This window comes from Mastigoproctus giganteus, chromosome 3, assembly GCF_048544385.1.
Source record: "Mastigoproctus giganteus isolate SK-2022 chromosome 3, ASM4854438v1, whole genome shotgun sequence".
NCBI classification, from domain to species: Eukaryota; Metazoa; Arthropoda; class Arachnida; order Uropygi; family Thelyphonidae; genus Mastigoproctus; species Mastigoproctus giganteus.
This window is the reverse complement of record NC_143577.1, coordinates 83,638,999-83,654,562: the sequence shown is the minus strand read 5'-3', so window position 1 is coordinate 83,654,562 and position 15,564 is coordinate 83,638,999. Positions and strand designations below refer to the sequence as shown.

Here is a 15,564-nt window from a genome sequence, read left to right as displayed (position 1 = left end):
TCAAAAAAAGTGTACAGAGAAAGTGCAAACATCACAATGTTGACCTACAAAGGTATGGAAGGAAAATAATTTTAAAACGTTTTGTTGACAAAGGGCCAAAAGGACATCTTCAATGATGATGAAACTTGGCTTTGTTTTTATGTTGAAATTGGATGAAATGTTTACATTTAAATGTGAGAATTGTAGTGGCAGAAAAATAGCAAAACAATGGATTACCATTCTCCTAGTGGCAAACAAGTCTAGCACAGAAAGGCTTCCCTGCTTAATAAAATCCACAAATAAGACATTCTTTAACACAATTTATAAAACAAGTACAGTTGTGCCCCCGTATCCGCTGATTCGGTATCCGTCAATTCAGTTACCCACGGAAAAAAAACAAAAAAACTTAACACGTACTATTCACGTGTCCAATACGATGCTTCTCTTTATTTTTTACGATGTCGATTTTTAAATTGAATAGCTTCTCTTTGTCGCATATGGTTTGGTCACCAACATTATAATGGTTCTTCAGAGATTTAACGGATGTACCGTTTTCAAAAACTTTTGAATAATTTCAAGTTTTTGTTTAATATGAAAGCACAACTCTTGCATTTGCCCATCATTTTCATGATTTCTAAACAAAAAAAAAAAAAAAAATAGTTACTATAAAAAAAAATATCTTGTCGCTTATTTACAACTTGCAAAATATTTGTTTATACCTAGTTATTACTTGAATTTTATGACTTCTGGTTGATTTTTTTTTTTTTTTTTTTTTAATTTGGAGTCTTGAAGTGTCCCAGTTAATCCAATCCCAGTAAATCAAGAGTCTGCTGTACTTTATTATTACCATATTTAATATTGGTAATGTCTTACTGTGTATTTAATTTATCAATTAAACTTTATTATATGTATGTACAAGAAAATCACGTCATAGATGGGGGTCAGCAGGTGTTCGCTTATATCTGTGGTTTCAGCCCTCCACAGTAGGTCTTGGAACTTATCCCCAGCGGATACAGGGGTCTTACCGTATTATGTTATGAACCTTTGCCCGTTTATTGATCTCATGCATAGCTTACTAACAACCTTGTCACTTTTGGCATGAAACTAAAATTCAACTTAAGCATTGACAATCTTTGGTGAAAAGTGCTAGATGCTAATGAAGACTAACACCTTGTAATTATAGATAAGAATATAACAATGAAACACTATAGTGTTTTATATTTGTATGAGTCTGTGACATAATGCTTGCTCTGTAAATTGTGTTGCAGAATAAACCAGTTAATTTATCATAGTGTAGACTTGTAATTAAAACCACAAATTTTATGTTTAAATGTTTCTCTTGTCATTAAATTTTGTTTTGGTGTAACTTCTACTTAGTATAAATCACAACTAGTAGCAATATTTTCAAAGGGATTTACCTTGGCTTTGGCATTCACTTCAGCATTATGTTCTATTAGGAGTGTTGACATATCACTATGGCCTTCCTGTGATGCTAAGTGTAAAGGAGTAAAACCAGCCTAAATTTAAAAACACATACCATTAGTAATGAATACCTGTTAGAGCACTAAAAAAATTTTCAAGTTTAAGTCAGCTTAAGAGAGAGGAAAGGGTCAGAGAAAGAGAAAGAGAGAAGCAGAGGAGAGGATAGAAGAAAAACAGAGGAGAGGATAGAAGAAAAACAGAGCTAATGCTGATAAAAATATCTTGATAAAATTATCCAATTTGTCTAAAATCAATTTAATATTTATTAAATTCCTTCATTGATTACACAAAATTTTTTGATAAAGAGATGAATCAAAAACAAAATATATGGTGTTTCCCTTGCACCCTCTTCTGCTCTCCTGAAACATGACATTCAAAAAACATGTCATGTTTTTTGAATGTCACTTTTGTTATGAAACTGGAATGTAAATTAAGTATTGGCAATCTTTGGTCTAAAGTGCTAAAAGCTAATGAAGATTGACACCTTATAATTACAGATAAGAATATAATAATGAAATACTATATTGTTGTTATATTTTATTTCTCTTAAATCATCCCTATCTGGTCACTGGCCCTACAACCATTCAATAGCCACTTATTGTCTATGAATTCTGGTTTCTAAAATGATGTAACATAAAAACAAAAGATTCTTTAAATTCATTCGTAAACAAACGAACAGAAAATTTGCAGTATACTCCACCTGCACATCCATGACTGTGAAATGCTTTATGCCTTGCAATTTATCTCTTGCCTTGGAAAGATTCCTATCTGAAAATCTGGACCTATATTACCCAAAGAATTCATCTGCATCTCCAAAATTGTCCAAAACTGGTCTCAAAACTTGAGAAACTCAAAAAAATTAACTTTTCTGTCGGATCAACAAAGCAGTCACTAACTTTACCTTCAGAAGATTATTAATTGGTACTAGCAGCTTTTTTGAGACAGATACCATTTTTTTTATTTGAATTCCTTTACCAGTTTCATTAACACAGTTCAATTATGTAAGATTTTTCTCAAATGCAAATTTTCATGGCAAGCTGGTGTAATCATGATTTCTTGGTTCTACATCCTCATTACTGATTGTCTTTTTTTTTTTTTTTACGTAGTACTGCCAATGTACTAAACTATGGCTTTTGCCAAACCTTGTAGTTCCAATATGCCTAAACTGTTTCTATAAATTTTTTGAGATTTAAATATTTCAACCCTTTCACATCTATCTCATACCACTGCACTATTTCATCATGGTGTGCAGCATCATAGTGGTTACAGTATGTAGAAAACTCTAAGTGCCACCCCATTCTTTATAATGAAAAATGAATTTAAAAAACACAAGATCATAACTGCTATACTTTTTAACTGCATACTGGGAAATATAAATAAAATAAGTATTTAATATTTTCCCATAACCACAGTGAACTGATCACTTTTTTGTTGAATATTCATCCTTCTCAAATCATTATTTTGATTATAAGTTACCGTATTTCCCCATTTATAAGACACACACTTTTTCAAAAAATTTGGGGTCTAGAAACTGGGTGCATCTTATACAGTGGTTGTAGGATTTTTTTACTTGCATTTCCCACTTTTTCACGCTTGTTATCTTTGCGCTCATTGTTTCGCACTTGTTACCAGTATAGTAGGTTACGTTTTGCCATGTTCTGCCCAGAAATGGCTCAGAAAAGATTTTTGTACAGTGCTGAATTCAAATTAAAAGTGATCCAGTTTGCAAAAGTGAATGGAAATCGTGCTGCTGAACGTAAATTTGGTCCTCCTCCAACTGAGAAAACAATCCGAGACTGGCTATGGGAAGAAGAAACCCTACTGAAAACACCATGGCAGAAGAAGGCCATGAGAGGCAAGTCAGCAAAATGGCATGATTTAGAGAGGTAATTGAAGATATGGATTGAAGAGCAAAGGGCAATTGGAATTCCTGTGTCCACAAAGATGGTTCAGCATGAGGCAAGAAGAATTGCTGATGAAAAAGAAGTTACTGATTTCAAAGGAGGATACAATTGGTGCTTCAGGTTCATGAAACGGAATGGACTAAGCATGTGTACACGCACCAGACTTGCCCAAAAGTTGCCTGAAAGCTATGAGCAGAAGGTCCTTGAATTTCATTGTTTTGTCATTCAATGTTGGAAAACACATCAGTTTGAGTTTGGGACAGATTGCAAATATGGACAAAGTCCCCTTTCAATTTGATGTCCCAAGTAACAGAACTATTGATAAGAAGGGAGTGAAAACTATAACTGTGAAGACAAGTGGACATGAAAAGAGCCATTATACAGTTGTTCTAGCTTGTTGTGCCAACGGAACCAAGCTGCCTCCTATGCTGATTTTCAAATGCAAAACAATGCCAAAAGAAGACATTCCTCAAGGAGTGATTGTCCACATTCATGACAAGGGTTGGATGGATCAGGATGGGATGAAGATCTGGTTTGAGAAAGTTTGGAGCAGGAGACGAGGTCAGCTCTTACGCAAACCTGCTCTATCCGTACTTGATCAGTTCAGGGCACACATAACAAAAAATACAAAGAAGATTGCTGCAGAGCAAAAAACAAAACTTGCCGTCATACCTTGACATCCCAGCTCCAACCACTTAATGTCAGCATTAACAAACCCTCCAAAGCTGACATGAGAGACAAATGGAACCAATGGATGAAGTCTTCTGGGGACAATTTGACACCAGCAGAAAGAGCGAAGAAACAAACTATAGGAGAAATTTGTACCTGGGTGAAAAGATCCTGGGATAATATCAAGATTGAGATCATTGTCAAGTCATGTGTAGTGTAAGAAGTGTAGCATTTCAAATGCCATAGATGGAACTGAGGACGAGGCAATATATGAAGACAGTGATTCGTCATCAGACACAGATGAGGAAAAACTAATGGATGGGAGTTTTGACAGTGATGAGGAGTTGTATGAATTTTATGATGAATAAAACTTGAGTTCAATAACTTTATGTAATACATTTTTTTTCAAATTTCGGGCCGCAAAATTAAGGTGCATCTCATACATTGGAGTATCTTATAGATGGGGAAATACGGTATTTGTCGAAAACTGACTGAATTAGTTATTTGTCAAATATACACCTACATTGAAAATAAATGATTTAATTAAACTGAATAAAAAAATCTACTTACTACAGGTCAAATCTAGATCAACATTTCAACTGGATATTATTATCAGTCTTCTTTTGGTGATATTCAAACATTCAATTTTAGTGTCATGCCTTATGCTTAATGCATCAATTTTATACTGTGATGATCAATATGAGATTGACAATTTAACTCATTTGCAAGTGGGTTTCTGAAACGTACACATATAACTGGGAGTGCTTTTTTTTGAGGAATTTGAAAGTTTGTAAAAATTGAAAAAATATGTGCATAAATACTGCTAAATATTAATTTCTTACAATTTTTACTTTAAAGTTGAAAATTCAAACCCTGTCTTAATAGTGCAAGACAAAACTCTTCTGTCACAAGCAGCTAAACTTATACTTAGGAATCTAAACCAAACAAAAAATAACCATCATGTTGAATATTTTCTCTCCTCTCACCCAGACTTTACAGTTTAAAAATGTGTGCAGCCACATACCTTCTGCATAGCTTGCAATTTTGGTTTTAGGTATTCCTGATTCTATATATATTGCATTAGCAGTGTTAACATCTGGAGAATTATGTGTTAGTCATTTCATGTCAATTGTATGTACTTGATTATTTCTATATGTGCAAGTAATTTATTAGTATATCTATTTGTTGTATTATTTTTAAAAGTATGTTCATATATACTGTAAGCCCCTACAGTTGTTTCACTGGTTGTCCCAGGGCAGGCTTGTCATTGTAAGTGTAATTCTGTTCATTATAGGTGGTACATCTTGACATGGCCACATCAGTCAGTCACTTTGTCCAGTATGCCTATGGACAATCCTGCGACCATTGGCTTGTTTGTCTTTATTTTGCCTCTCTGTATTGTATGGACTCTTGACCAACAGCTAATAAACGGAATTAATAATTAAGCAGGATTATTGTCAAAAATAAAATCAAAATTTTTGTAAAAAAAATGAAATAAAAAATTTAGAAAAAAAAACACAAAAAATATTTAAAATTCAAAAAAAAAAAAAAAAAATTCATCATTATTTTTACTTTGCAGTGATATTCATTACATTTAAATATGTATTGTTTCATCCAGTTTAATCAACTTCTGCATTCAAATCCCAGAGAATTTCTTCTATAAAAAACATAAGAGAATGTTTTTTCTATAAGAGAATTTCTAACATAAATATAAAAACAACTACTATTACTTTTTAAGCACAATTTCATTTGATGGCAGTAGCAGCATAACCCTGTAGTATTTCAATAAACTCTGTATATATGTAATTTTTTGACAATGCATTGAAAGAATCTTCGAAACATTTATGTTCATCCTCCTTTGGTCTCTTTCACGAAAAAATGTATTATAAGGTTTGAACAAAACATTCAGTGAAAGTTGAAAAAAATTAACTTTATTTAATGGTAAATTTAATGGTAAATACACTGTTAATATTACTCAATATAATCAAGATTTTAGTGACTATTGTCAAGGAAACAGGAAATATGCTGTGCAAGAAGGATAGGTGGAATAGGACCAGCTGGCTCTATTCCACCTACGGGAGGGACAAAAGCAGATGATGTTGTAGAGTAGATATCTTTTAAGGACACAAAAGGTGATATTGTTGTATATATTGGCACTAAAGATATTAAGAGTAAGAGATCTGAGGACTTACTTAACAAATAAAGGGCAATTTTGGCAAAAAGAAGCAAATTAGGATGGAATTTGCCAGGAAACAATAGGAGAGAGTATATGTTGAGAGCCTTGTCAACCAACCTTGGTAAAGAAAGCAAAGAAAAACAGAAAAGACTTCTATGTTTATATTAACAGTAGAATGAAGGGGTTGAATCCCATTGGACCAATTGATGTCTGAGTTAACTGTTGATGACCCTGCTCAGATTGTAAACAAACTGAATAGGTATTTTGCATCTAGATTCAAACATGAGGAATTCTTTAGGGAGGGAATGCCAGAAGTTTTCAAACTCTAACGAGGAGCTACATGACTTTGTGATAACTGAAAGGAAAGTGGAGGAGAAACTGTCGAGAATGTACATAAAAAAGGCACCTCGGATGGATGGAATCTAAAACTACCAGATAGAGAGCAACATGTGACATGTCATATTGTCATGGTGAAGAAGCCAACCATTTTGCCACTTTTTTGGATTCTTTATGGCAGATTGCATATTATTATTATTAGCTACATGGTGCAAGGAAGCCTGAGACCTTATGCTGCACCAGCTAAAAAAAAAATTTCCAAGTTACCCTGAGAGAGAGAGAGAGAAGGGAATCACCAAGAGAGAGAGAGAGAGAGAGAGAGAGAGGGGGAGAGAGAGAGAAGAATGATAATATCCAACTCAGGACCCTGGGTGTGCCAAGCCCATACTCACTAGATGTAAGCCCCTGTGGTTATCTCAACCATTTTAAAATTTCTTGACAATAAGCTTTTTGATTGATTGATTTATGAGTTCTTGGCGCAAGAGCTACTGTGGCTAAAATGTGCCTTGAAGGTTTTATACGGCAGTTTTCTTCGTGCTTGTGTTTTGCTGGAAATACTTTAGGATCAAGAAGTGTGTATAGCTTAATACAGGGATAACATTTGATTTCATATTTGGTTATAGAAGTTTATTTCCTTGAGGAGTTGAAAAACATCTGTTATATTTTTCCTGTCATCCAATATAGTTTGGAGAGTGAGGGAGTGAACCTTGGTTATTAGATCTTTAAAGTAATTTCAGTGCTCTGCTACAAATACTGGACAAGTAATTAGTGCATGTTCCACTGTTCGCTGTGTGTAGCAGGTAAGACAGTGAGGAGGATACTCTCCTCGCAAGAGATAACAGTGGCTGAAATGAGTATGTCCTGTTCTTAACCTTGCAAGTATCACTTCATCATGTCTGTTTTGTTGTATGCTGGATTCCGTGGTTGGAGTACATTTTTAATTTGATGCAGTTTGTTACTGATTAAGACTTTCCACTGCTGTTGCCAGTGATATATCCTACTGTGATGAATAACTTGTTGTTGTTGTTATGGGGGTTTGATGGCCCATAAACTACATTGGCTATAATGCGCCTATTCATTTATTTTTTAAAGAAATGGGAAAGTTTCATAAATTCAGAATTGCTTACACTGTTAATAGTGAATTGTGCCCCACACAATTGATTAAAAAGTCCAGTTTGCTTTAAGAAGTTGAAAAATTCGGAAATATTTGCATTGTTACCCTGAGAGAGAGAGAGAGAAGGGAATCACCAAAATAACTTTAGAGAATAATGCGATTCTCTAAAGTTATTGGTTTACCAAGATTAATCAGTGATAGCAGGGTTGAAGTTCTGTCTTGTTTATAGTAAGGGCAGTCAATGAGAATGTGTTTAATACTCAGATTTATATTACAAGGTGGACACTGTGGCAGGTCATCCCCTGTGAGTAAATAAAGGTGGGTCAGATAAGTATGACCTATTCTTGCTCTTGAAAGGACTACTTCTTCTCATCTTGATGTGTGGACACTGGAGCACCAAATTTTCGGATCATGTTTAAATTGAAAGAGTTTGTTATTAGTTTGAGAGTGCCATATTGCTGTCCACTCTGACAGGCATGCAGCCTGAATGGTTAATGCATAGTGATGATAGAACAGGGATATTAGTTAAGTCTAAGGTAGTTGGTTTTTTTTGCAGCTTTATCAGCTAGTTCATTGTCCAAAATTCCAGAATGAGCTGGAATCCAGCAGAAATTTACCAGCTGATGGCATTCTTCAATTTGTAGTAATATGCTTCTTATTTCATCTAGAACAGGGTGAACTTTATCTGAGGAGTTACATAAAGCTATGACTGAGCTGAGGAAATCAGTGAAAAATAACAGATTTTATAGCACAGTCAGAAGAGAGATTTTGTAAAGCTAGTTTAATTGCATATAATTCAGCTGAGAAGATATTGAATTCAGATGGAAGGGATGCTGAAATAACAGTATTTGGAAACATTGCAGCCACTCCAATGTTTGAGTTAGATTTAGAGCCATCTGTATAAATTGAAGAAATATCAATATATCTTTGAGTGTGTGCTTCATGAAGTTGTTTGATATTTGATGTTTGTAAAATGTTCTTTCCCCATTGACAGAGGAAAGTGTCACAGGTCGGTATAGGAGGTAGAATCCATGGTGGTCGAGTGCAAGTTGTTACCTGTTGTACGGAATGGATGGAAACATTCCAAACTTGCATCAGTTCAAGAAGGCAAAGACCAGCTGGTTTTTACTATGCTGGGTTTATTTCTGAAAAGGTTTTCTAATGGTGGACTGAACAGGTATGACTGAGTAGACTGGGGTTCAAGCCCCTGACTGCTAAATACGGTCGATATGCCAACCCCCACTGGACCAGCGTGGCAGATTATGGTCTATTTCCCTCAGCATGAATTGTTAAGGAGGCTTCCATCCTGCAGTGGGTTGATAATAGCTGCAGTTTACAATCAAGTCACAAAGGAGGTTAGGCAAATGAAGGCAGATGAGAAATCTTTGGCAATGGATGCAGTGGTACGTTATCCTAGTGGCAAAAAAAGACATCTGCCTAGGGCCCAGATCAGAGGGGGCCCCCAAAATCACTGTTTCAAAAACTCATTGCTCTTTTTTACTAATGTTATTAAGCGATTTTTTATCAGAAACTGAGCTTTCTACCTGCCAAAGTCAATGAACTTTACTTGAAGCCTAATTTGAAAAATTTTTTTTTTCCAAAAAATGGTTTTACCAATTCGGATGAAATTTTATATTTAGTTCTTCCTTAAATAGTTGATTTAATTGAAAAAATAAAGACTGCCTTGGAATGGAATTTGGAATTTAAAATGGAATTGGGGTGGGCCATCTTTAGATGGGGCCCCCAAATTCCATTTTGCCTTGAGTCCTATGAAGCTATATTGTGCCAGTGAATGAATGCAAAGAAAAACAGCAAGGACTTGTTTACTTATATAAACTCTAAAAGGAAGGGGATGAATCAGATTGGTCCACTTGATAGCAATAGTTTGACAGTAGATGATTATTCTCAGATAGAGAATAATCAAACCAAACCAAAAGAGTATTTTGCATCTACATTCACACATGAGTTATTCAAGGAGGAGAGGGCCAGAGGTTTATCAAACTCTAACAGGGAGTTAAATGATTTTGTAATAACTGAGAGCAAAGTGGAGGAGAAATTGTTGAAGTTAAACATAAGAAAGGCATCTGGGGTGGATGGGATCTATCCAGTTATACAGGTTGTTCCACGTAAAACTGGCCCACCTCATACTAGTGCGATATTCATTTTTGGCAATTGATGCAGTGGCAGTTGTTCAAAGAAGACGTTTTAGCCAAATCATTCAGTTTATGTTGCTCAACATACAATCAGCGTTTGGCACACATAAGTGATAGGTGTGTGTGAGACTATCGACAAGAATGCCATATTCTGTGCAAGAAAAGATTTTTATAGTGGAAGCCTATGTACATACTGGCTCTTTTAAGGAAACACAGGAATTGTTTTCTGAGAAATTTCCTATTGCTACCATCCCAGCTAAGAGTACTATTCAGTGCTTACTTGGAAAATGGCAGGAACAGGTTCCGCTGTAAATGCACTGAGAAATCGTACACCCTCTGTTAGGACTTCAGACGTGGTGCTGAACATTCAAAAGAGAATTAGCTACCCCCCAGAAAATCTATCTGGAAATTTTTGCAACAAACTGGAGTGAAACCAACTTCTTGTTTTCGTGTACTTCATTACCTGAAATTGAAACCCTATCATGTAACGTGTGTCCAAGAATTACTGCCACCTGATGCAGCAAAAGGTCTAAATTATTGCGTGGCTCCTTAACAAGACTACAACAGTGAACTCGACCTGCTGCTTTATTTCACGAGTGATGAGGCATGGTTCCACCTTTCTGGTCATGTGAATTCTCATAACACTCGATACTGGTGTGCCAAAAATCCTAACAACTTACATCAGAAACCGCTTCACAATCAGAAAATTGGAGTATGGTGTGCAGTTTCTGGCAATTGAATCATCAGCCCAATATTTTTTGGCACTACAGTTAACACAGCGGTTTATCTTCAGATCTTTCAGAACTTCTAAACTCAGTTAACAGAATGCGAGCGTGAAAACTGCTACTTTCAACAGAATGGCACAACATGTCACACATTTCATGAATGACTGCCCGTGTTCATGACAGTTTCACAGAGGAACACACAGTTGCCAAAGGTTTGTGGTCACCACCACATTCTCCAGATTTGTCTTTGTGTCACTTTTACCTGTGGGGATATTTGAAAGGAAGAGTTTATGAGCATAACCCTCACACAATATATGAATTGAAGGACAGCATTCATAGAAATATCGAGGCTATCAACATCACTGTTTTTCATTGGGTCACCTTGAATATGATTACATGCACACAAAAGTGTATAGATGCACAAGGACATCATTTCCAGCATCTCTTATAACTGTGCATACATTCGGAGAGAATAAATAAAGTTACTTTTGACTGAGTTTTTTGGTGTTTGTCTCATTTCACTCTTGTCTAGATTTCTGTAATTATTTTGCCAGTGGTTTTATGTGAAACACCCTGAATTAAAGGAGGTGGCAAAGGAAGTAAGCAAACCCTTAGCCATAATTATGAGAGCATCCTTGGACTCAGAGAAAGTCCCCATGGACTGGAGATGTGCAAATGTATCCCAATTCACAAAATAAGTTCAAAGGGTGACACGAGTAATTACAGACCTGTTAGTTTGACTTCTGTTCCAGGTAAAATAATGGAGTCACTGGGTAAAGAAGCATTGCAGGATCATCTAGGCATGACAGCAGTAATAATTCAGACACAGCATGGGTTTGTTAAGGGGAAGTCTGGTCTAAGGTGTATAAGGTATAAGGTGTATTGAGGTGTATAGGGCCTTGAATGGGTTGAGCATGCTGAATTCTGATGGGATCCTTCCACTTGTTCAGATTACGAACCTAAGGGGGCATAAATTCAAATTAAGAAAAGACAGATGTAGAATAGATGTGCGGAAATTTGCCTTTAGCCAGCGGGTGGTTAATTGCTGGAACAAACCTCCATCTGTCGTTTGTGGAAGTTGATAGGTTGAATAAATTTAAGGAGGAACTGGATAGGCATTTGGAGGGAATGGTGTGATTTTTTTTTTTTGGTTGATGCTGCATAAGCTCATACACTTGCTTTCTTGCATCACATGCCACTACTACTACTACTAACCAATTTTATTGGATACTATGAAATGGTCACAAAGAAATTGGATGCAAAAAATTATTTTGATATCATATACTTGGACTTAAGGAAAGTTTCTGATACTGTTGCACATTACATGGAAGACTACTGTAAAAATTGGAGTAGTATGGCATTAAGGGCAAGCTGCTACAAATGGATAAAAGGATGGTTGAGTGGGAGAAGACAGAGTGTTAATCAATAGATACTGCTCTTTGTGGACTAATGTTATAAGTGGTGTCCCCCAGGGTTCAGTGTTGGACCCATTGTTGTTTTGTATATTTATCAATGATATTGATGAAGATATATCAAGCTTAATCTCAAAGTTTGCAGATGATACAAAGGTTGGCAGGGTTGTAAATAACAGCCTGCTGCTGCAACAGGATCTGTAAAAGTTGGGCAGATGGGCTGAGACGTGACAATTGAAGTTTAACATTGACAAATGTAAAATACTGCATATGGGTAGCATATGCAGTATATTATATTTTACATGGGTAACCCCAGAGAAATGTACCAGCTGGGTGGTGTTATACTCAGGGTAGTGGGGAATGAAAGAGACCTACGGGTAATTGTGCAGTCAGATATGAGGTTTTCTGAGCAGTGCAGATGGGGTCTTGTCAATGATATACAGGAATTTTGTGAGCAGGGATCAGGAGGTGATAATCCCCTTGTATCAAGTAATGGTCATGCCACAAATTGAGTACTGCATACAGGTCTGGAAGCCTCATTTTAGGAAGGATGTAGAGTTGTAGAATGAGTAAAGAGAAGGCAACAAGACTGGTGGGGAGAACAAAGGGGTGCTCTTACAAAGAAAGGCTAAGTTCTGCAAATTGCAGCATCTGGAGACTAGGCACCAGTGAGGTGATCTGATTGAGGTGTATAAGGCCTTGAATGGATTGAGCAGGCTCAACACTAATGGGATTCTTTCTCTTTCTCAGATTGCAAACCTGACAGGGCATAAACCATTCTTTCTAAAATAGGCTATTAAGTACAGATGCAGAAGGCAGACAGAATATCCATTTATTTTATGATGACAAATGAAAATTCAAATAAAAAGAAAGACTGTGCAGTATGTAGTGACAGAAATGTTACAATGGGAGAAAAGAAACAGCCTAGTAGTGAGAGAGATGCTCCCAAAAACTAGGTTTGCAGGATTCTGAGAATTTCAAAACCAGGATTTCAAGAAATTTCACACACCAAAATCATATCATATAAATAATTAACATTTAAAATGTCTAGAGAATTTAGAAAATTGTTTTACCATGCAGTTTTATATATTAACTCACTCAAACCCAAAAATAATGTTTTAACATCATATTGAGTAGTCTTTTTTTTTTTTTTTTTTTTCCTTTTTTCTTTTCTGTGAAAACTTCTATGGAGACACTAGAGTAAAATTGATTGGTAACAAAATTTTCTTATGGTAACGGAAATGATGCAATTGATTGTTAACGAAATTTTTTTGCAGAAATGACATCACTTCTTATTAGGTGGCTGTTAGATTTTAAATGATGCAAATGTTGTTACTTCCTAAATTGTGCTAATGATGCTAATTCAGTCACTAACGTTGATTCATTCATACTAAGATATGGAAATGACATCACTTCCTAAATGACACCAACTCGGCCACTAACATTGATTTGGTAGAGTAGGAAGTGGGTAGTAATATTATGCAAGAATAAAATGCAGACTTTAATAAAATCTGCTTTTCAATATTTTTAACATCAACCTCCTAAGTAGTGTAAGTAAGTTTTAATCAAACCATTCAAAAATTTAAACGGTTTTACTCTAGTGCCGCCACAGATGTTTTCACATAAAATAAAACATCTTTTGTGTGTACGGATGTTTTATTTTAAAGCTGGGCTACATGGAGAAGACAATGAAAGTAATTAGCATTAGCATTAGTAGAGGCATATGACACAAGAAAGCAAGCTTATACAGCATCAGCCAAAAAAAATCCCTTCCCATTTCACCCATCCATTTGCTCCAATAGCTTGTCTAGTTCTTACTTGAATTTATTAAGCTATCAAATTCCACAATGACAGATGGAAGTTTGTTCCAGCAAACAACCAATTTCTGGCTAAAGGAAAATTTCTGCACATCTATTCTGCAACTCTTTCCAGAATTTGAATTTATGCTTCCTCAGGTGCATAATTCTGGACTGCAAAGGGTTAATTTAATTTCAAGTGTTCTAATGGAATGAGTGAAATATGTGAATTCATGAGTGAAAAAAATTCCATTTCAGTAAGATTCCAAAAATGATCATTTGAAAAACAAATTTCATTTTGTGAAAGCAAAGGGAAAGATGAATATTATTAATTATTACAGTATTATTAAGTGAGAAGATAAATATCATGGATGAAATTACCTTTGATTCTGCATTGGCATTAGCTCCATATTCTATAAGAGTAGTAGCAATATCCATTTGATTCTTTTTAGCAGCAATATGAAGAGGTGTATAACCATTCTTTGCTATTGCATGAGGAGATGCTCCTTTATCCAACAAGAGAAGGGCAACATTTACATGGTCATAATGTGCAGCAACATGTAAAGGTGTCACTCCATTCTTTGTAATGAAAAATGAATTTAAAAAATATAAGAAAGATTACAACTGCTATATTTTAACTACACACTGAGAAATTTAAATTAAATAAGTATTTTTTTTTTCATAATCAGACAGAACTGTTCACATCTGCTAAAACTTAATTACTGTTTATTATTTGCTCTTCACAAATCACTAGTTTTTTTGTAAATAATTCACTAGTTATTTGTCAATAATTCACACTTTCCCTGCAATAAAAATAAATGAATAAATTAACCTTGCATTGGTGGCACCCCCAATTGTTGCAAACATGTTGGCAGGGCACTTGACAGGTGCCCATTTTCTTTTTAATTTTTGAAAATTGTTTGGGTTTCTTTGAATTCTGCTTGGACAATGCCAATATTTCATCTTTTCTTATTGGACTGAAATACTAATTGTAAAATTACATTACAATTTTAAAAACATAAATGTGTATGTTTTACACTTTTTATTTTTAAAAAACAAAAAAAATCCTACTGAAAATTACAAAAAAAACGTTTTACATGAAAAGCAGAAACATCAGTCTCATAGTCTCTTCTACTTTTGAGTTTAAAAGGCCATTATTATGCACAAAATTTCAAATCCTGCATGCATATATTTCTGCTTATTAGGTTTATAGATTATTATTAAAAAAAAAAAAAACCTATATATTTGAATATAAGTGTTTTCAGGTTTATTTCAAATGTGGCATGCTTCACAATGCATGAATTCAAGTATGTTACTTCTCGCATAGTATCAGCCATTTGAGAAAATACGGGGTTTTGTGTTCTCACCTTTACTGTGTGAAACAATAATAAATCTTTCAAAACTACTAGGGTATAACTGAATATATGTTTCATGAACAAGTGGAAGAGGAATAACCAATAACATAAAACCATAAACACACACAGCATTGGCACTTGCCTCGTACCATGCCAATAAAGTAAAAGTTTGACTATATTTAGGTTTCAAATTCAGAAGGTTTAAAAAAAATTTAGATTCTTAATCTTTGATGAACAGGTTACATGGCAATGTTATTTTCATGAGGTACCATGGCATTCTTTAAGTAAAACCATATAGTTGCAAAGAAGGTGGCAGGGCACAAACAGATTCTTGCACACAATTTCTGTAATCACTTCAGATATTACTGCAGTAAAAGTTTGACTATATTTATGAAGGTAAAAAGATTTCAGATTTTTCATCTCTGATTAACAGTTAACAAGGAAATGATATTATATTATTTTA

At 34.9% G+C, this 15,564-nt stretch overlaps 1 protein-coding gene across 1 annotated transcript in view; it reads right to left on the bottom strand.

Moving 5' to 3' along the window:
* Positions 1-15,564, bottom strand: part of LOC150088120 (uncharacterized) — a 1,786,788-nt gene that overhangs the window by 1,107,042 nt on the left and 664,182 nt on the right. The window contains exons 14-15 of the mRNA XM_090370030.1: positions 14,128-14,325; positions 1,398-1,496 (exon numbers count right to left, since the gene is read on the bottom strand). Of these exons, the coding sequence (XP_090226156.1) occupies positions 1,398-1,496; positions 14,128-14,325 (297 nt within the window). The remainder of the gene's footprint in view (positions 1-1,397; positions 1,497-14,127; positions 14,326-15,564) is intronic.